This window comes from Heloderma suspectum, chromosome 9, assembly GCF_057233095.1.
Source record: "Heloderma suspectum isolate Gila_16-S chromosome 9, 16-S_ref, whole genome shotgun sequence".
Classification (NCBI taxonomy): domain Eukaryota; kingdom Metazoa; phylum Chordata; class Lepidosauria; order Squamata; family Helodermatidae; genus Heloderma; species Heloderma suspectum.
The window spans coordinates 32,050,331-32,071,021 of NC_139466.1; the positions used below are offsets into that span (position 1 = coordinate 32,050,331).

Consider the following 20,691-nt stretch of genomic DNA (forward strand, 5'->3'; position numbering starts at 1 on the left):
TTGGGTCAGGATGATCAGCGGAAGAAAAGAAGCCACAGTTGCTTCTTTTTCCTTCTCTGCACGCGCTGCTCAGGCGCCTGCCATTTCCCTAATTACCCTCGCCGTGGCATGGGTTGCTGTGTCGTCCGAACCCAATGAGGTGTGCAGCAGGGGTGGTTTCCAAACCACCCCATAACCCCTACAACAAGCCATGGGTTGTGGGGTGGTTTGGAAGCCAGCCCCGCTGCACACCTCTCCAGGTTCGGATGACACGGCAACCCGCACTGTGGCAAGGGTAATTAGGGAAATGGCGGGCACGTGAGCTGCATGCACAGGGTGGTGTGGGGGGAAACCACCATGGCTTCTTTTCACTGCTGCTCTTTCGAACCTGGCCAATGAAGTGCTGGGGTTGGGGGGCCAAAAAAGAAAAAAAATCATAGTGTGTCTTTGGAACTGTCCACAGGGTACCTACCCATTGTCTTGGAATGTATTGGGGGGAGGAGAGGGGGTTCTAGAATGTATTGGGGGGAGGGGGTTCTCCTTTAGAGGATAGAGCAAGTTGGCCTCTCTCATAGAAGGAGGGTTATATATATGCGAAATGCCGTCCCGTAAGTAACTGTGTGTCTCAAGGCATTATGACCAGCCACATTCTAAACTTTCAGATCTCAATTTCATTGTATACTCGAAATGCTTCCCCAACATTTTTTTTATCATCATACAGAGTTTTAGCCTCAAGTAGTTCCACAAAGGAAACTGTCTCAGAGGTGGCTAGTTTTACCACAGAGAGCTGTGAACCAGACCCTCCAGCTGCACCGAAAGTGGTCAACAAAACCAAAAACAGCCTGCATTTACAGTGGAAGGTAACTGCAAAGCTAAAGTGGCTTTTAGATTAACCTGGTTTAAAAGGAAAATGGGTTTTTCTTTTGTTGTTGTTATGAGAGACATACCTTAAGCAAATCCAATAATTCCCTCTAATTTCAAGCTCAAGTGGTTGGTGCCCATAGGATTGGAGCTAAAATGGGGCCATTAAGAAATAAGAGGGAGGTATCAGCATACTCAGGGAAACCTTGAGGTATGCAGAATGACAAAACTTTTTTTTAACCCCCCCCCAAGAGGCACCACCCCCAAACCCCCACAACCCAATGAGGACTGAGCAAGCTCAAGAGCCTCTAGAAGCCACAGAATGTTGGGTGTCAATCGGAAAAGAAAGTCGGGTGTAGAGAATGGAATTGACCAGTTTGAGTTCCTTGCAACTTATAATATCCTGGAGGAGGGCATGGCTGGCTGGCAGTCCTTAAGAGGAGCACTCCTGTCCGGGAATGAGGATGCACTTCTGTTTGTAGGCCCCCTTTGCTCAAATTAAATCTGACTTGAAAAAATGAAACCTCCGTGATAGATGGGGCGGGGGGAGTTGTGGAAAGACTGGAACTGTTCTCCTTTCCCTTCTAATTAAACTATGTGGGGTTTTAGTTAGTTCAGCATTAGTGCACTCACCCATAGGCCTTGGTAGGTATGGAAATCATTGGTGCAGGATTGGGGACCATGTGGCTCTACAGATGTTGTTGGGCTCCAGTTCCTTTCAGCCTGAGCCAGCCTGGCCAATGATGTGGGATGATGGGAGTTGTAGTTCAACAACTTCTGGAGGGCCACAGGTTCCCGACCCATGCATTGGCACTTCTGAATGAGTAAAGGCCTGGAACGTACAAAGGTAGACTAGGTCGCCCTGATTACTAGCAAAAACTGAAAATGGAAAATTTATATGCCTCTTGCTCAAAACAAAGGACTCAAAGTGAACCTCAGAAGGAGGTAACCATTGTAGCATCTCTTAACCTTTTTTATATAAGGCAATATATACATTTTTAAAATAAATGGTGCTGTGGAAAATTGGTTGTTTACAGAATCAGTCTGATTTCTTGCTTAACACACTCAGAGTACATCCTCCTCCTTTGAGGCAACAGTCACTTCTTGTTCCTGAACAAAGAGAGCTCTGAAGTTTTTTCTCTGCTTATTTGGAAATGGTTCCATGACACCCACTAATGTGACATTGGGTACACACGTGGCACAAGGCACATTAAATTACAAGAAAGGTTAGATGACTGACTGGACACATCTTACCTAACTGTTGAAATCTGAGATATGAAGTTCGCCTCTGAATGGAGGCCCGGATTTTCCAGCTCAGGGCAAGTCAAACTGAACATACGGTGGAATATTGGGCTATGAAATTTGCATTACTACTTCAGACTTCGTTTGGGGTGCGGGGGCAGCCAAGAACATGCTTCTCTTCTTGCAGAATGGAAGTAAAACTTACTAGCTATGTATAGATGTGTGGAATGTGTATGTCTTGCATTTTTGTTCAGCACTGATTAAAGTATTGAAATGGTTAGGATAGGGAGATAGAATTTTGCCTTTTTAAATAGCTAGCCAAAATAAAGCTTTTTCCTTCTTTTTAGTCCTCCAATGACAATGGCTCCAAAGTAACCAACTACCTTTTAGAATGGGATGAGGTAAGTTCCTTATTTTAAGGGGAAAATGTACGTTAGTCATCTTATTGAACTGTAATGGTCACTTAAATTATATTTAACTTAAATTACTTAAATTATATTGTCACTTAAATTATATTTACTAGTACATTGTACTGATCAATATTGCACCATTTTTCTATAAGATTAATAATACTGTTCAGTATAGTGCTTAGAAAGTACCTTTAATTAGGTACATTGCAATAAGGTTAATTAATATGCTGTAGTGTCTCCTTCCTGTGAAAGTCCCTCTGGGAAGTGGGTCATTTTCTCTAGACTGTTCAGCCAGGACAACTAAATAATAGAAACAATTTCTTTGCACCTTTGTTTGAGCTGCTAGAGTGTTAATAACTGAATCTAGCATCGACAGCTTCAGGTTTCTTATGAACAAGTTAAGAATTGTTCTTGTGTCTTGAAAGAGCCATATAAAGGATTGATAGCATAAGTAGGCACTTCGGTAGAATCCATGTGGTTCTAGGATTTATCTACATAGCTGCAGCATTGTGACTAGTGGTACAGTCCCATGCCATTCCAAAATATGTGTGAATGGTGTCCTTGCCACAGGATTTCTGAACTCTACCACCACACCCCCAGATTAGAATCAGAACTAAGATTAGAATTAGAACGTATCCCATGCATGTGTGTTTATAGAGCCCTGGCCACAGGTTTCCTGAATACTACAAAAAGTCTGAAGATTGGAACCAGGATTAAGTATTTTACAGTTTTTACTGTCCTTGGTATTTTTTATATTTGGTCAGTATTGAAATGGTATTTGAATGTAGCTGCTTTAGCGTGTGCGTGTGTGTACACACACACGCACACACACACGCACAGACACACACATTGAAAATTAGTGGGCTCTATTCTATTCTATATAGGAGAATAGAATCTGAGTTCCCTTGGACAGAAGCTAACATGCTTTGGCCACAGAGGACAACTACTGCTAAGGTCTCATTGAGGTGGTAAACACTTTACAATCTTGCTTCATAGGTATAATTTCACTAAGTACCACTGGCTGGTGAACAACAGCAGGGGAAAGTTATTGCTTTGATGCCCTGCTTTTGGGCTTCCGGATCGGCTGGTATGGGAAACAGGATGCAGGACTAGATAGACCGTTGGTCTGATCCAGCAGTACTGCTCTAGACATATGGTGGAATGCTCTAGACATATGGTGGAATGCTCTAGACATATGGTGGAATGCTCTAGACATATGGTGGAATGCTCTAGACATATGGTGGAATGTTCCTCTACAAACATGCATGCACAGACACACCCTTCTCAAGGAGGATTCTGTTCTAGCTTTTCCTCCCTGACATATCTTTTCTGTGTGGAAGGAGTTTATTTTTTGCATGGAGGAAAATTCCATCATGCATGCCGCACCTGCAGTCCTGAAGTGGTACAAGCCAAACACACAGGTTGGCCATCTGTGTGAGAACTGTGTTCTAATGGACTCTGACTTCATGTTTATTTTTTTGAAAAGGGAAAGAATGATGCATTCAAAGAATGCTACTATGGTCATCTAAAGCAACACAAAGTAACAAAGCTGACCCCCTCTACAAAATATACATTCAGGTTGGCGGCCAAAAATGACATCGGAATGAGGTAAAAACAGATTGTGCAATTACATGGTTTCCCTAAAATCTTTAATGGCTCAAGTTCTTGCTAATATTTTGTACTTTTTTCCCTCCTCCCAGTGGATTCAGTGAGATATTGGGATGTTACACAATAGGAATTGTCCCACCACCACCCCTGTCCCCCCGGCTAACAGAAGCAGGGGTGACATGGTTGTCTCTCAAATGGAGTCCTCCAAGTGGAATATCGTCAGATGACTCTCTGACCTACATTTTAGAAATGGAAGAGGAAGGTTCTGTAAGTTTCTGATATGTTTATATGAGTTTAGAAACTTGAGTTGGGTTGGGAAGAATAGGAGGATAAGCTGCCCTCTAGTGTAGATTAGAATGTTGCCTAGTGAATAATGATGTGCTGTGTTGTTCAGACATGGGCAGTACATTATCCCTGAATCTTCCAGGAGTAATTTAACACCAAGTTGTTGCTGCTCCAGTGTCCACATGTCTGGGCAACACCAGTGGTAGTAAGCAGCCAGTATTGGAACACACCTGAAGTCTGTCATAAACTCTGTAGCCATTGTGCTCTTATATAGACAGCCACCTTATGCCAGGTCAGGATATTTGGCCATCTTGCCCAGTATAGTCAATACTGATTGCCAGAGGCTGTCCAGCATCCTAGGCATTCCCTGCTGCTTGATCCATTTTAACTGGAAATGCCTGGGATTGAATCTTGGACCTTCTGCATGCAAAGCATGCCACTGAGCTGTGGTCCTTGCCCAATGCTCTGTGGGACATACAGTAGCTTTGTATATGCATAGAGCTCTGTGTGAGCAGGGCCTATCTGATTTAGCAATGGGGACAGTTCCATGAATATAACCAAGTGGAGTTCTGTTACGATTGCATACATCAGGAAAAACTTTCTGACTGTTAGAGCAATACGACAATGGAACCAATTACCTAGGGAGGTAGTGGGCTCTCCCACACTGGAGGCATTCAAGACGAGGCTGGACAGCCATCTGTCAGGGATGCTCTGACTTGAATTCCTGCATTGAGCAGGGGGTTGGACTCGATGGCCTTGAAGGCCCCTTCCAACCCTACTATTCTATGATTCTAATTCTGTGTATGGGCACTCATGTGTATACCAGGATCAGGACCACTAGCTTAAAAAAAACAGAGTTGTCATGGTTGGATTTTTGCATATCTGACTTGTTGCACCACACTACTCAGGAACATGTCTTTTTTCCCTTCTCTTTTTCTTCTTCCTTGTACAGGATTATGGTTTTCAAGCAGGGTACAATGGAGATGAACTTTCTTGCACTTTAAAAGACCTTAGGAGGAGTACTTCCTATAAATTTAGGGTACGTGCCAAGTTCAACCGTTATTGCATTATTACAAAGCCTAATTTCTGTTATGAAAAATCGGCATCTGTTGCCTACCAAGTAACTCCTGCAAAGTAACCTAAATAACTGACATCCTCAGGAAACTACCAGCCTGACTTGCAGTAGAAACACAAAGGTGGAAACCTCTAAGCCCCCTGTATTCTAACACACAAAATATCTTCCCCTGTCCAGTAGATTCTTCAGCTTAGATGAGACCTAGCTTTTTTGTCAGCAGTGGGGATGAGCCCTAGCATTTTTGTCAGAAAGCAGTGGGGACTCCCAGGCATTTTTCCAAGCTCCCTTTTGAACACTTTAGTTTCTTGCAAGTCCCTCATCCCGTCCCATCCTGCGTTATGTTCTGCTCAACCATGTAACTACTTTCGCCGTGCTCAACCCGCTTTCCCCGAACAGAGTCAGCGTCTCCACCTTGGGGAAATTGCCTTTAAGAAAGAAGTCACGTAACTGTCTTCCCTTTTCAGAGGCAGTATGCCTCTGTCAGCAACAGGACAGAGTAGGCTATTGCTCTCATATCCTTCTGGACTTCTCAGAGGCACCTGCCTGGCTGCTGTAGGAAGCAGGATGCTAGGCAAGGTGGACCAGTGATCTGATCCAACAGGGCTCTTACATTCATTCTATATTTAAACTAGCACACGGGTTTTAAGCTGACAGATGTTCTGTTTTGTGTTGTGACAGTTGTTTGCTCATAATACTGAAGGGAAAAGTGGCCCTAGTGAGGTGGTAGAATACAGCACAAGCCCTGACAAACCTGGACCTCCAAGTAAACCAACTGTAAAGGGAAAGATTCATTCACATACTGTGAAAGTTACCTGGGGTAAGCAAACTTCAGTTTTATATAGTCAGTCTCTCTCTTGCTTCCCTCGCTGCTTGTTGCATAAAAAAGAAAACGCATTGGCTAGAGTTCAACACTCTGCACGTGCTGTTTCCATTTAAGCATGTAATTAACTGCGCAGAAGTAATGAGCAAGAGGTGCATTAGTCTGGACTGATGCATTTTGCAATTGCTTGGATTTCTGCCTGTTTAGTATGCATATATACATGTGTGGTGTGTGAAACATTGCTCATAACTCTCCCCCCTCCCCACATGGGTGCAAACTTGGTTCTGCACATACTACAGCTTCTCTAATCTGTATCCATTTGTCAGTCTGTCAGTGCAGGGATCTAATTCTGAAAGGCAATGTAATTACTTAGTTTAGGGCTCAGGACCAAAACAAGCAACAGGTCCTGTTCAGTTCTTGTTGTTGTTGTTCAGTCGTTCAGTCGTGTCCGACTCTTCGTGACCCCATGGACCATAGCACGCCAGGCCTTCCTTTCCTGCGCTCTCTCCCGGAGCGTGCTCAAGTTCATATTCATTGCATCCGTGATGCTATCTAGCCATCTCATCCTCTGCCGTCCCCTTCTCCTTTTGCCTTCAGTCTTTCCCAGCATCAGGGTCTTTTCCAGGGAGTTTTCTCTTCGCATTAGGTGGCCAAAATATTGGAGCTTCAGCTTCATTATCTGTCCTTCCAATGAGCACTCAGGGTTGATTTCCTTTAGGATGGACTGATTTGACCTCCTTGCAGTCCAGGGGACTCGTAAGAGTCTTCTCCAGCACCACAGTTCGAAAGCATCAATTCTTCGGCGCTCAGCCTTCCTTATAGTCCAGCTCTCACAGCCATACATTACTACTGGGAAAACCATAGCTTTGATTAGACGGACCTTTGTCGGCAAGGTGATGTCTCTGCTTCTTACTATGCTGTCTAGGTTGGCCATAGCTTTCCTCCCAAGGAGCAAGCGTCTTTTAATTTCATGGCTACAGTCACCGTCTGTGGTGATCTTGGAGCCCAAGAAAGTAAAATCTGTCACTGCTTCCATTTCTTCCCCTTCTATATGCCAGGAAGAGATGGGGCCAGATGCCATGATCTTAGTTTTTTTAATGTTGAGTTTCAAACCAGCTTTTGCACTCTCCTCTTTCACCCTCAACAAGAGGCTCTTTAGATCCTCTTCGCTTTCTGCCATTAGGGTGGTATCGTCTGCATATCGGAGGTTGTTGATAATTCTCCCAGCAATCTTAATTCCGACCTCTGATTCATCCAACCCGGCATTTCTCATGATGTACTCTGCATATAAGTTAAATAAGCAGGGTGACAATATGCAGCCTTGTCGTACTCCTTTCCCAATTTTGAACCAATCGGTTGTTCCATGTCTGGTTCTGACTGTTGGTTCTTGACCCTCGTACAGGTTTCTCAGGAGACAGGTAAGGTGGTCTGGTACTCCCATCACTTTAAGAATTTGCCACAGTTTGTTGTGATCCACACAATCAAAGGCTTTAGCGTAGTCAATGAAGCAGAAATAGACGTTTTTCTGGAATTCTCTTGCTTTCTCCATGATGCAGCGAATGTTGGCGATTTGCTCTCTAGTTCCTCTGCCTCTTCTAAACCCAGCTTGTACTTCCAGTAGTTCTCGGTTCGCATACTGCTGAAGCCTATCTTGTAGGATTTTGAGCATCACCTTGCTGGCATGTGAAATGAGCGCAATTGTGCGGTAGTTTGAACACTCTTTGGCGTTGCCCTTCTTTGGAATTGGAATGTAAACTGACCTTTTCCAGTCTTGTGGCCACTGTTGAGTGTTCCAAATTTGTTGACATATTGAATGCAGCACTTTAACAGCATCATCTTTTAGGATTTTAAATAGCTCGGCTGGTATACTGTCATCTCCGCTAGCTTTGTTGTTACTAATGCTTCCTAAGGCCCACTTGACTTCACTCTCTAGGATATCCGGCTCAAGTTCAGTGACCGCACTATCATGGCTATCAGGGACATTCAGATCTTTCCTGTATAGTTCTTCTGTGTATTCTTGCCACCTCTTCTTAATCTCATCTGCTTCTGTTAGGTCCCTGCCTTCTTTGTCCTTTATCATGCCCGTCTTTGCACAAAACGTTCCCTTGAGATCTCCAATTTTCTTGAAGAGATCTCTAGTCTTTCCCATTCTGTTGTTTTCCTCAATTTCTTTGCATTGTTCATTTAAGAAGGCCTTCTTGTCTCTCCTTGCTATTCTCTGGAACTCTGCATTCAGTTGGGTATATCTTCCCCTTTCTCCCTTGCTTTTCGCTTCCCTTCTTTCGTGAGCTACTTGTAAAGCCTCATCAGACAGCCACTTTGCTTTCTTGCATTTCTTTTTCTTTGGGATGGATTTCGTTGCTGCCTCCTGAACAATGTTATGGACCTCCGTCCATAGTTCCTCAGGCACTCTGTCTATCAGGTCTAATCCCTGAAATCTATTCCTCACCTCCACTGTATATTCATCAGGGATATGATTTAGGTCATACCTGAACGGTTTAGTGGTTTTCCCGACGTTCTTCAATTTAAGCCGAAATTTTGCAAGAAGCTGCTCATGATCTGAGCCACAGTCAGCTCCAGGTCTTGTTTTTACTGACTGTATGGAGCTTCTCCATCTTTGGCTGCAAAGGACATAATCAATCTGATTTCGATATTGACCATCTGGTGATGTCCATGTGTAGAGTCGCCTCTTGTGCTGTTGGAAAAGAGTGTTTGCTATGATCAGCATGTTCTCTTGGCAAAACTCGATTAGCTTTTGTCCTGCTTCATTTTGTACACCTAGGCCATGCCTGCCTGTTATCCCGGTGATTTCTTGACTTCCCACTTTAGCATTCCAATCCCCTATGAGGACATCTTTTTTTGGTGTTAGCTCTAGAAGGTGTTGTAGGTCTTCATAGAACCGATCAACCTCAGCTTCTTCGGCCTCAGTGGTTGGGGCATAGACTTGAATTACTGTGATGTTGAATGGTTTGCCTTGGATTCGTACTGAGATCATTCTATCATTTTTAAGATTGTACCCCAGTACTGCTTTTCCCACCCTTTTGTTGACTATGAGTGCTACTCCATTTCTTCTAAGGGATTCTTGCCCACAATAGTAGATATGATGGTCACCTGAATTAAATTCACCCATGCCTGTCCATTTTAGTTCGCTGATTCCCAAGATGTCGATGTTCAATCTTGCCATCTCATGTTTGACCACCTCCAGCTTACCTTGATTCATTGATCTGACATTCCAGGTTCCTAAACAATATTGTTCTTTACAGCATCGGATTTTCTTTTCACCACCAGACACATCCACAGCTGAGTGTCCTTTCGGGTTTGGCCCAGCCGCTTCACTCTTTCTGGCGCTACTTGGAAATACCCTCTGCTCTTCCCCAGTAGCATATTGGACACCTTCCGACCTGAGGGGCTCATCTTCCGGCGTCATCTCTTTTAGCCTTGTGATACGTTCCATGGGGTTTTCTTGGCAAGAATACTGGAGTGGGTTGCCATTTCCTTCTCCAGTGGACCACATTTTGTCAGAACTCTCTGCCATGACCTGTCCATCTTGGGTGGCCCTGCACGGCATAGCTTATGGCTTCACTGAGTTACGCAAGCCCCTTCGCCACAACAAGGCAGTGATCCCTTCCTTTAATGCATGGACCTTTATTTTGATACTGCCATCCTAAAAATACAATTTTTGAACCAAGCAGTGTGCCAGCTGTTGTAATGTACCCTGAAACTAACTTTGTTGACTTTATAGCACGCACTTTTTTTTGTTCTAAATGTTGCCTTTTAAAAAATTTTAGATCCACCAAAGGATAATGGAGGGTCAGACATCTCTATGTATATCTTAGAAATTTCAGAAGGCTCAGCTGGTAAGCATAAAAATGGGTTAGTTCTACTTAATCATGACTAATGTTTCCCATTTATTTCAATGGGTTTACTCCAGGGGTAGGCAATGTATCCCTGACATATTTCTTGGTGCTTGCCAAGGTGCCCTCTACTTTTCCCACTTAAAAAAAAAAAACTTAAAACATTTTCTTTGCAGCAGCTGAAATTGCTGTGAAATAGGTTTCTCTTTGTGCTGAAAACTGTGTGTTCAAAGCAGTTGTTTAATGTGTTGAGGCTCAGACACCACCTCTGCCCTGTACTCAGTTTTTTGGGTGGGTTACTTGTCCTTTGCCACGCCTCTTGATAGGAGTCATTTTGTGATGGTGCCCAGGACATTTTCTCAAATTGTCCAATTCACCCATGCCTACCCATGGTTACATGACTAAGTCTGGATCAAACCCAGTGACCAGGTTTGCACAACACACCAGGCTCGTCAGGGATTGTTTAATGCATGATAAACTGTGGTGCATACCGGGCAACATTTTGAATATGGATAACCCTTGGTTTGTCGTAGGGTTATGTGAGGGTTGTTTAACCCTTAAATAACCTATGGTGGCCGTGTTAGCATGACACAACATCACCCTGATCAGGGGTTGCACGTTCAAAATGCTGTCTGGCACACACCATGGCTCATTGAAGGTTAAACAACCTCCAGTGAGCCTGGCGTGTCATGTGAACTGGACAAACGTGTATACAGGATAAAGCTTTTGAAATTTGTGCCATTAATTTTGTTTTGTGCAGGAATACTACAGTGTTGGAACTTCTCTTCTGCTTTCCCCCCTTGTGTTTTTCACTTCTGTACATGACAGAAGTTATTCCCACGTTTGACTAAATTAATTCAACAGCAGATGATACAGTAATTTCATTTTTTAATTCTATTATATTTACACTCACTTTTCTGCCAAGATTGGCTCCCAGAGCAGCTTTATAACAATTAAAAGCCATCATGCGCTGCCAAGCACAAACCCAGTAGCAGCAAATACTTGTGATCTGTGGATGGGCCTTCCCTTACCGGGGTCAATATGGAATCTGTTCCCGGCTCCAATCTTTTGAATTGTGGAAAAAAGGGAAGTACCAGGGGAGGGGGGGCCAAGGCAGTGGTGTTCCAGTTGTTAAGTTGTTAAATTTGTTACCAAACAATCTCTTCTCCCCCTCCCCCCCCCCGCCCAGATCTCTCCCCCTAGACAGATTGTAACTGATAACTGTATTTTCTTCCCAGGCAATAAATGGGAAATAGCCTATAGTGGTTCCACGAGGGAACATGTATGTGCTCATCTCAAGCCTGGTACTTCCTACAGACTAAGGGTTTACTGCATTGGTCGAGGGGGCCAAAGTCAGGTGAGCAATGAAGTCCCTTAAAAACAGGACTGTATGTATCCCACAATTATGGGAAGATAGGAAGCTTCCTCATACCGAGTCAGACCCTGGGTCCATCTAGCCCAGTATTGTCGACACTGGCTGGCAGCAGCTCTCCAGGGTTCCAGGCAGGAGTTTTTCCAGCCCAATCTAGAAATACCTGGGATCAAACCTGAGACCTTCTGCATGCAAAGCGGGTGCTCCACCCACTGAGCTATGGCCACTCCATATGGCAAGCGCCATACGGAGTCATTATCCTGATAATCTTAGTTTTCATTTTTGTTTTTAAAAAGCACATTCCTGGCTGTGACTATGGGCTTTAAAAGTAGGTGAGCAATGACTGCTGTCTTTATGATTTATTTTATTATTGTATTTATTATTATTATTTTAATAATTAATAATTATATTAAATTATCATTTATTATAGTAATATTAATATTAACAATATTACATTGATAATAATTTATTAATATTAGATAATATTTATTATTTATTATTTTATTATTTATTTGAGATAGTAATATACCGCTAAATATAATATCCCTCAGCAGCTTTCATGGACCTGAGGACAGCATACACGTGGGTCAGTAGACTCCCATTCAGACTTACTTGACTTCAGCAAGGTTGCTGTATCGTGTGCCTTCAAACCATGCCCTGGGTCCACATGGTTGAAATCTCCAAAGCCTGGGAGGCCAGGGGTTAAGTAATTTTATGCAGGTTGCAAAACTCAGCTTAGTTTTCTTGGTACAGGATTTGGGTTTGCCTTGGTACAGGATTATCAAGTTCATAGCACAGAGTTACATACAGCCTTCCTTAAAAAGAACATGCTACTGAAAGTACTTGTGAAACACCTGTTGCAGATTTCCGCACCTGTAAGATGTGCATGTGCCTGTGTTCTTTCTAGGTATCTGATACACTCACTGTTCAAACATCAGCAGTTCCTCCTGGGCCATGTCGTTCTCCATGTCTGGCGGGCAAAGCCAAGCCTAAGGAAATCACTCTTCAGTGGGGTAGGATCCAACACTGAGGAAATGGGGGGTGGGAGGAAATGTAAATGTTATATGTTGTGTAAGCTCAGTAAAATAACCCCGAAAAATGCTAGTCTTCTTTTCCTTCCTTCCTTCCATCTTTCTTTCCTTCCTTCTTTCTGTCCCACAGGCTCAGCATAGCTTACAACAGTTTTTCTTAATGCTAATTGTTGTGTCTTCACGGCACTTACCGTCTAAACCAGGGGTGGTCAGACTTCAGGCTTGTGGGATCTACTTTTTTTTTTTACTAGAACCTTGAGGTCCCCTCATAAGAGTCAGGCACAAAAGGGGGTGGGGCAGCAGCAGTGGAGTCAATTACCTACTGTACCCCATACAAATACAAACCCACATCTGAGTTACTATAGATCAGGGAACTGTAACGCAAAACAAATAGAGCTGAACAAAGACCTGGCGAAAAGTGAAGATTCTACAGGTGAGAAATACTGAAGCTAAGAAATTAGTGAGTAGTATGAGGTCAGCCACAGCAGAGAGAGATTTTTTTAAACTTTTAATTTTACTTGTTTTTGTGAATCTATTGGGAGTCAGAACCCTCATTTGTTGACTAGAAATCACCCAGAGCTCTACCAATAGATCCCAATCTACCTTCTGCCTGCCCCATATCTAAACAAATCAAATGTACTGGGTAGTAAAAGAGGCCAAATAGAATTAAAATGGTTCAGACATAACCTTTTTTAAAAAAACAAACCATACCACACCGTACATAACCAGTCCAGCAAGCTATCCAACAGTCAGTGCTGTTCCTTGTTAAAGAGGTGCTGCCAAGTAGGCTGGGCTGACTGTGTGGCAGAGCTCCATCCTGGGTGTAGTGGTGGTGCTCACTCTGGAGCTCTGCCCAGGAGCTAGATGGAGTTTCATGCCCAGACCCTAGGAGACTTTTCCTGTGGTGATGGTAATAAGACAACATAGAAGATAATAAGACCACAAGCAAGCAACCATAGTTGAGGTTTCATTGACGTGACTTATGTGGATCGGTTACTTCATATTTTACAGAACCCCCTTCCATCGATGGTGGCTCAGAGGTAACAGAGTACATTGTGGAAATAGCAAACCCTGACCAAGACGATCGCAGGCAGACATACCGCGGCCAGGCGCTAGAATGCACAGTGAACGGTCTCCTTCCTGGGAGAACATACGGCTTCTGGATACGAGCAGCCAACAGAGCTGGGGTACTTAATTATGTTCTTCTTTGAGAATAAGAAATTGCTCACTAAAATTAGTTTCTGGTGCAATGACAAAAACATATTGCGGGGCGGGGGGGGGGGGTGGCGTGTGCATGCGTCTGTCTTCAACCAGGACAACCAAATAATGAACTCAGAATAGTTTGTGCAAGTTAAGTATACATTTTATACTTTGAATCTTTTCAGGAAAAGAGAGGCTTCGGAGATGTCCCCATATTTTTCTCTGCAACCATGGTTCAGGCATTTGGCTTCATTTTGTTTATATCACCACTGTGACTTGGCCATAGTGATTTAGATACTTCATTTTACTGTTGTCCTACTACACCATATGTAACATATTCTAGATTCCACAAAACATTTCACTAGTTCATTTCTCCAGTGCACGTTTGGCAGTGATGTCTTAAATTGTGTGTCTGCTTCTGATTCCGAACTCTACTTCTGACTGGGTTATTTAACTTCAGTCAGCTGGAACCTGAGAGATCCCAAACAGACTTGCAAATGAGTCTGCAGACATTCATAGCCCTACACCTCTGTATTTATTATTTACAGCAAGTAAGTGATTTATAGCCTAAAATTAGCTTGGGGGATGGAGCTTGTAAATGTTATGGTGTTCTGGAGGTAATTCTTAGTTGAGGCAGGTGACCATGTACAATTCTGATCTCAAAGCAGGATTAATTACTATTGACTAAAGAACCTATGGGGCCGCGGTGGCCTAGTGGTTAAGACGCTGAACTGCAGACTGGAAGGTCAGCAGTTCGAGACCCGAGTGCTGCGTGATGGAGTGAGCTCCCGTCTTCAGTCCCAGCTTCTGCCAACCTAGCAGTTCGAAAGCAAGAAATTGCAAGTAGATAAATAGGTACCGCCTTGGTGGGAAAGGTAACAGCGTTCCGTGCACCTCGGTGTTCAGTCATGCCGGCCACATGACCACGGAAGCGTCTTCGGACAGCGCTGGCTCTTCGGCTTAGAAACAGGGGTGAGCACCACACCCTAGAGTCGGACACGACTGGTTGGGGACACCTTTAAAGAACCTATGCTTTGGGTACTGGGCATTTCAGTATTTTTCTGATTATAAAGATATATCTGACCATAGAAAGACATGAATTACTAAACTTTTATATATTCTCTGGTTTTTAAATCACTTGGGCCTCAATCTAGCAAAGTCTTTAGGGTGATTCATGGATGTCCATGGGAACTTAATTCACTTTCTGGTTTCTCATGCTCGAGCGAAAGAAATGTTAGCTTTTGATGGGAGAAAGAAAACTGGAAGAAGGGGAAAATAATCTGCCGTGAGGAGGGAAGGATTCCAAGGGCTTGCCTCCCCGGGATTCATCCAGCCCTCCCCAATGAATCACTTGCAGTCTTCCCCTCACCACCTTTCTAGTCATTTGGCAAAGGAGCCAGGATGGGGTTCCTGACCGCCAGATTGGGCCTACATGGAGCTATAGTCCAGCAGGCAGCATCTGCTGAAAAGTTCCTGTATCCCCTTACTTGAGCAAACCTGCAGAGCAGTACCTGAGACTAGCAAGTGCTCAGGTGTCACATACTTTGCTGGTCTGGATGTTATCAGTCCAGAATGGTTGCCTCTTCTCTGTATTCATCTTCCATGCCACACTGGTAAAATGTGTCTGATGGAATCACATGGGAAAATGTGCCTCTCCCATATAGTTTCTCCATCCAAATTTTGTTGGAGCAGTATGGGATTCAGCCATGGGGAAGCAGCCACCACACTAGGTCATTAACATGTGAATTGGGCCTAAGTCAGGTTCTGAACCCTAAAACTAGGGCTGTCATGGGTTTTGATGTAGAGTTGGCGGGGCTTATGGTCATAAGACTAATCTTGCAAGTGCTGTCACCACAGCAGAAGCACACATTGGGTGGCCAGAGAAACTACATTCCCAACTCTACATGTTTGCATTCTTTCCAGTTTATAAATGAATTTAGAAGTTCACCATCTCTCTAGCCTTTCCTGATCTTGAGGTCCTGTTTCCCTACAGCTTGGCCCTTACTCGGAAAAGGCAGAGATTTCTACAGCTCCGGGCCCCCCAGATCCATGCTGTGCTCCCTTGCTAACTTGTAAGACGGCTACTTGCGTGGTAGCCTCGTGGGAGGTATGTTTTTGTTTAAGTATAGTTCTTCATTTCTTCATCTGTCACTATAATAAATGAGAATTGCATGGAGAAATTCTGAATGGATGCTCTCAACTTAAATAATGAAAAGCTTCGTATGCACCATTAATGCATACAGTAAGGACCTAAGTACTTAGTAATAGTTAGCCATGTCGCCTAAATGCAGGATTTTGTGAACAATTCTGTTGGACAACCAGTTTGCTCGTACTGAGTAACTAATTAAACTCATGCTTTTGGCCCAGGGTTGACTTGTTACATGCTTTCTTATCCATTCCAGAGTGCATTTGAGGGTAGACAGTGGGAGAGTGTAGAAAGCGGTATCTGTGTTAAATGCTTTGAAGAAGCCTTATACACAGCATTCAGCAAGATACACTACTCTGAGGACTTGCCAACAATGACCTTCTGCCATTTAGGCCAGATAAGTTAGTCTGTACACAACCGACACACTGGCTACAAAGACATTGAAAGGGTAACACTTAAAAACCAGTGGGTGGGAGGATTTCCAAAGACAGTTTGTAGCAGATCTTACAGTTGCCATACTCCCAATGAAAACAACATTCACAAGGCATAAAGCTTCTGAACAGGAATTAATCATCAAAATTGACACTGTGGAACTTGGTCTTAGCAAATCCTAGGAGTAGCTAGCACACCGGACCAGCACCAGAGTTCAGGGGTGCCTCAGGCATGGTGCTGTTTAAGGCTCCACTTCCTCCTCTTCCTCTCTGTTTTCCCCACCCACCCCCTCCACTCACTGCAGGCTCCAGCCAAATGCCTGACTCTGATGTGGTCCTTCCTCATAGCCAGGCATTGTGGAGACTGGAGAGGTGTCCTAGGAGATTACCTATGCCACGGGCAATCTCCCAGGACATCTCTTCTATGGAGCAACCACCCGCCCTGTGTTAGCTCGGGCTAAACAGAGATGAAAACAATTGCTCCAGAGAATAGGTGGCTATTCCTGAGGAGTGGTGTCCTGGGAATGCCTGGCTCTGACGAAGGCTCCCATCAGAGCCAGGCATTTGGGTCTGTCTGTCTGTCTGAAGAGCCACGCTGGCAACTTTCTCCTGCTGATGCAGCTCTCCAGAGGATGGGTGGTGGTGAGTGGTTGATCTTAGGGGTCAGCAGGGATGGGCCTTCCTAAGCCCTCAGCAGCTACCCAGCCTTGCCAACCCCTGACGCCAAGCCTGCTAGCCCGCCACCTAAATTAATCTCTTCAGGTATGTGTTTACGCTATCAATCTTGCCTATTTGCAGCCAGCAGCTGTTGGTCAAAAGTGGGTCACCCTCACTCTTGATTGGATTCCGTCCCCTTTAAAGCTCTGAGCCAGGATAGCCCAATGAGATTGCACATTGTCCTCATTGTCCAGGCCCTTGTGTGGTGGTCTGTTGTTTTCTAGAGGGCCAAGAGGCTATGGTGGTCATTACCAGAGTAGATATATAGGGGCACACTGATAAGTTGGCTTTACTAGAGGGGAAAATCACCTGGCTTGGAGATTCAGGCTCCATGGGCAGGGATAGGTTTTTGAAGGACAGGGTCAAGGAGGCCAAATTGTCTATTGGTGGACAGAAGAGGAAGATCCTTTGCTGCTGTTCTGACAGATGTCCTCCCCAAAACTGAGGAGCACTATGCTCTTACCTCCTCACAGCAGTCTCTCCGTCCTGCCTAATGTGACTCAGGAACAGAACCTTCATATCTGGTCCTAGAATGAAACCACTGTTCGTGGGGTATAGAAATCCTGCAGTGCAGTTTAACAGGCCAAAGCTCAATGTGTGCTTTGCTTGGAGAAGGCCGTAGTTTCAGTCATTGGCATCTCTAGTTAAAAAGGTTCAAGGTAGCACATGATGGGAAAGACTTCTGCCCGAGACCCTGGAGAGATGCTGACTATCGAATTAGACAGTGCTGAGTTAAATGAGCAAATAGTCTGATCTGTTTTAAGGCAACACTATGGTTGGACTGAGCAGTATTTGCCATAGTGAAGCATTGGTTCTGGATCTGGGAAATTTCTTTCCATGCCCCATGCCAGCCATAGACTCACTCCATGCAGTGACCTTGGGCAGGTTCACTCAGTTTGAGTCTCCCCCACCCCTTGTTGTGAGGACAAGCACAAATAATTCTAAAATAGTCATACTATGGCTGTGCTTGAATTCTGGAATACTTGGATATTACTGGCATAGGGTGCTTTGACTGAATTTCTTCCAGTGCAGCATTAGTCAAAACTCTTCCTGCACTGACTTTAATAGCAACCAGTTTGTATCTGGACTGTGACGCACTTCATTGGTGCTGCTTTTGTTCGTAGCTGTCCAGCTTACCCTAGAAAAGCAGGGGTGTTAGCCTTTAAAGGGACAGTCTGTAAGTGCATTTTCACCTTGGCTGGCTGAATGAAGGGGTCTTAATTTTGAAACTGCCCAGCCTGGCTTCTTGCTGTAGTAGCAGGGGACACAACAGGGCACAGATACGTAAGGGTTCACTTGCACTCAGACCGCTTCCACTTTTGGTGGCAACTCTAAAAGCAGCGGGGAAGCCGTTACAGATGTTGACATCTCCTACAGCAAGTGCTGATTTGAGCCATGGTTTCGATAAATAGGCGGCAACTGGAGCAGCATCTGAGGTCTAGGAAGAAGACATCGTAAATCATTGTACCTTCATCAGTCACTGCTGCCTTATTTTTTTTAAAACCTTATTTATATTGGCATCTTAATTTTCCCATATTGTCAGTTGCCGTTGAGTCCTCTCATTAAGCGGAACGGTTAGGTTAGAAACTGACAAACGTATTTTCGACAAATCTCCATCCTTTCCTATAGGAAAACGTATGATGTTTTCACCTAGAAATGAGAGATATAAATGCTAACTCTTCACTTCTTCCTTTGTTTGGTTTTTTGATTTCCCCAAGGGTCCAGCATGTAATGGGGCGGAAGTTAGCGAATACCGACTGGAGTGGGGCCAAATAGAAGGATCAATGCATGTAATATACTCTGGCCCTCTTCTGAGCTATGAAGTAAAAGGACTTGCACCTGCAACCACATATTATTGCAGAGTACAGGTATGAAAATCTGTATTTTGGATGTATCTACCTTCCTCCTCAAAGTGTGTGTGTGTGTGTCTCTCTCTCTGTGTTCCTATGCTTTAGAGACACCTTAAATATGAAGTTAGCTCAACTCCAAAGCTAAGTTTTGTAAGACATAAGTTAAAATTATTGAAGGCTGCTGTGAATCCAAAGCACGGTGAATGGTTCATTGCTCTGGCTTTACCCGTCTGTCTTGGCTGGCAGTAGGTGATCGTCACATTTCAGCATCAGGCCCAACTGGATCCTTCGGCTAGTCCAAATGCTGTGGTGCCCCTGGATTACCTATCCTCAGAAGAGACTGCCTCTTTGCATGTTTGGATGATTAGAAACAATCTAAAGATCAGTGAAAAATTGTTAGAATATTACAAAATTTGTTAAAAACTGAAGAATAAAAAGATATGCGAATCAAACATGCAAGTGAAGACTGCCAGTTGACCTGGAATTCTCCATTCAAGAGCTAGAGTTGAAAATCAAATTGTGCATCAAGATGCTTAGTAAAACAATCTTAAGACATCCTTGTGCAGCCACACATTGGGTATAAGGGGTGGGCAACTTGTAGTCCTCCAGATGTTCTGGCCTACAACTCCCATCATCCCTTACCGTAGGCTATGCTGGCTAGGGCTGATGGAAGTTGTAGACCAAAGCATCTGGAGGGCCACAAGTTGCCCAACCCTGGTTACAGTGAAAGCAGTGAGTAAAAAGACGAGTAGCCGAATGCGTTTCTTCCACACAGACTTCTTGAGTGGCTCAGATATAAAGTGTGGTAATCTAACTTCGGCAGCGTTCAATTTCAGAGTTGCAGTCACATTGATACTCGGATCAAAACCTATTTTTTTTAAATGAGCAAATATGAAATCTCCGACAATATTCATGCTTACATCTAATTAGCTGGGTACTTCCTTTCTTTTTAAAGGGCAAACATGAAACCTCAGGCAATAGTACTTCTGCTCATTGTGGTTGGCTATGCGGGCTAGGGATGATGGGAGTTGTAGTCCAGCATCTGGAGAGCACCAGGCTGCGGAAGGCTGATGTAGATATTGTAGGTCTGGCTACATGGAATTAAATGCAAGCTTCTAGTGTCTGCATTTAGTCTTGGCTGATTTATCCTCTCATATCTTTCCATGAAGATACTGTGGAGCCACTAAAGAACCCCATGTGGTCAAAATTGGCTTGTTTGAGCAAACCATAGTTAAAACTAGAGTTTCCTGAGGTTTGGATGTAACAGAGAACTCTAGTTGCTTTACAAGGAGATGCTTCCAATCATGGCTGCACCAGAGGAGGAGAGAACGCTTGAGTCTGAGGTTTGCTGCTGCTTGAGCACATAACGCTGAACTAAAGCTTAGCATTACATGCGAAATAGGTCATTGCTTTCACTTTAATCAAGATTTGGTCACTATGTGGCTGCACATGCAAGATCGTTTCTCAACAGGTTTAATAAAACTATTTGGTTTTAAACTCTAGTTCTTGAATGGAGGGTTTCGAGACAACTTTCAGTTCTTATTTGTATGTTTGATTTATTCTCTTATCTGTGTTTAATTTTAATAAATGTTCATAAATATTCTAACCATTTTTACCCTGACCGTTAGATTGTTTCCAGTTATGGTCAGTAGTTAGGGATTATTCCTCTGTATGTTTTTGCCTCTTGGGGTGAGTCACTCTTCTGGGCTTACTTTATTCCAGTTAAGGAGACCACGCTTAGATAAATGACCCAGTCAAATATAGGAAATAGGTTCATCCTGGGTTGGATAATTCTTACTCTTTCACCCTG

General features: G+C 43.8%; 1 protein-coding gene across 3 annotated transcripts in view; it reads left to right on the forward strand.

Moving 5' to 3' along the window:
- Positions 1 to 20,691, forward strand: part of FNDC3A (fibronectin type III domain containing 3A) — an 88,665-nt gene that overhangs the window by 56,745 nt on the left and 11,229 nt on the right. For all 3 annotated transcript variants that reach the window (XM_084814071.1, XM_084814073.1, XM_084814072.1), the window contains 12 exons: positions 701 to 839; positions 2,430 to 2,483; positions 3,979 to 4,100; positions 4,193 to 4,367; positions 5,338 to 5,424; positions 6,139 to 6,277; positions 10,069 to 10,137; positions 11,373 to 11,491; positions 12,414 to 12,519; positions 13,549 to 13,724; positions 15,731 to 15,844; positions 18,750 to 18,899. In XM_084814071.1, coding sequence (XP_084670197.1) covers positions 701 to 839; positions 2,430 to 2,483; positions 3,979 to 4,100; positions 4,193 to 4,367; positions 5,338 to 5,424; positions 6,139 to 6,277; positions 10,069 to 10,137; positions 11,373 to 11,491; positions 12,414 to 12,519; positions 13,549 to 13,724; positions 15,731 to 15,844; positions 18,750 to 18,899 — 1,450 coding nt within the window. The remainder of the gene's footprint in view (positions 1 to 700; positions 840 to 2,429; positions 2,484 to 3,978; positions 4,101 to 4,192; positions 4,368 to 5,337; positions 5,425 to 6,138; positions 6,278 to 10,068; positions 10,138 to 11,372; positions 11,492 to 12,413; positions 12,520 to 13,548; positions 13,725 to 15,730; positions 15,845 to 18,749; positions 18,900 to 20,691) is intronic.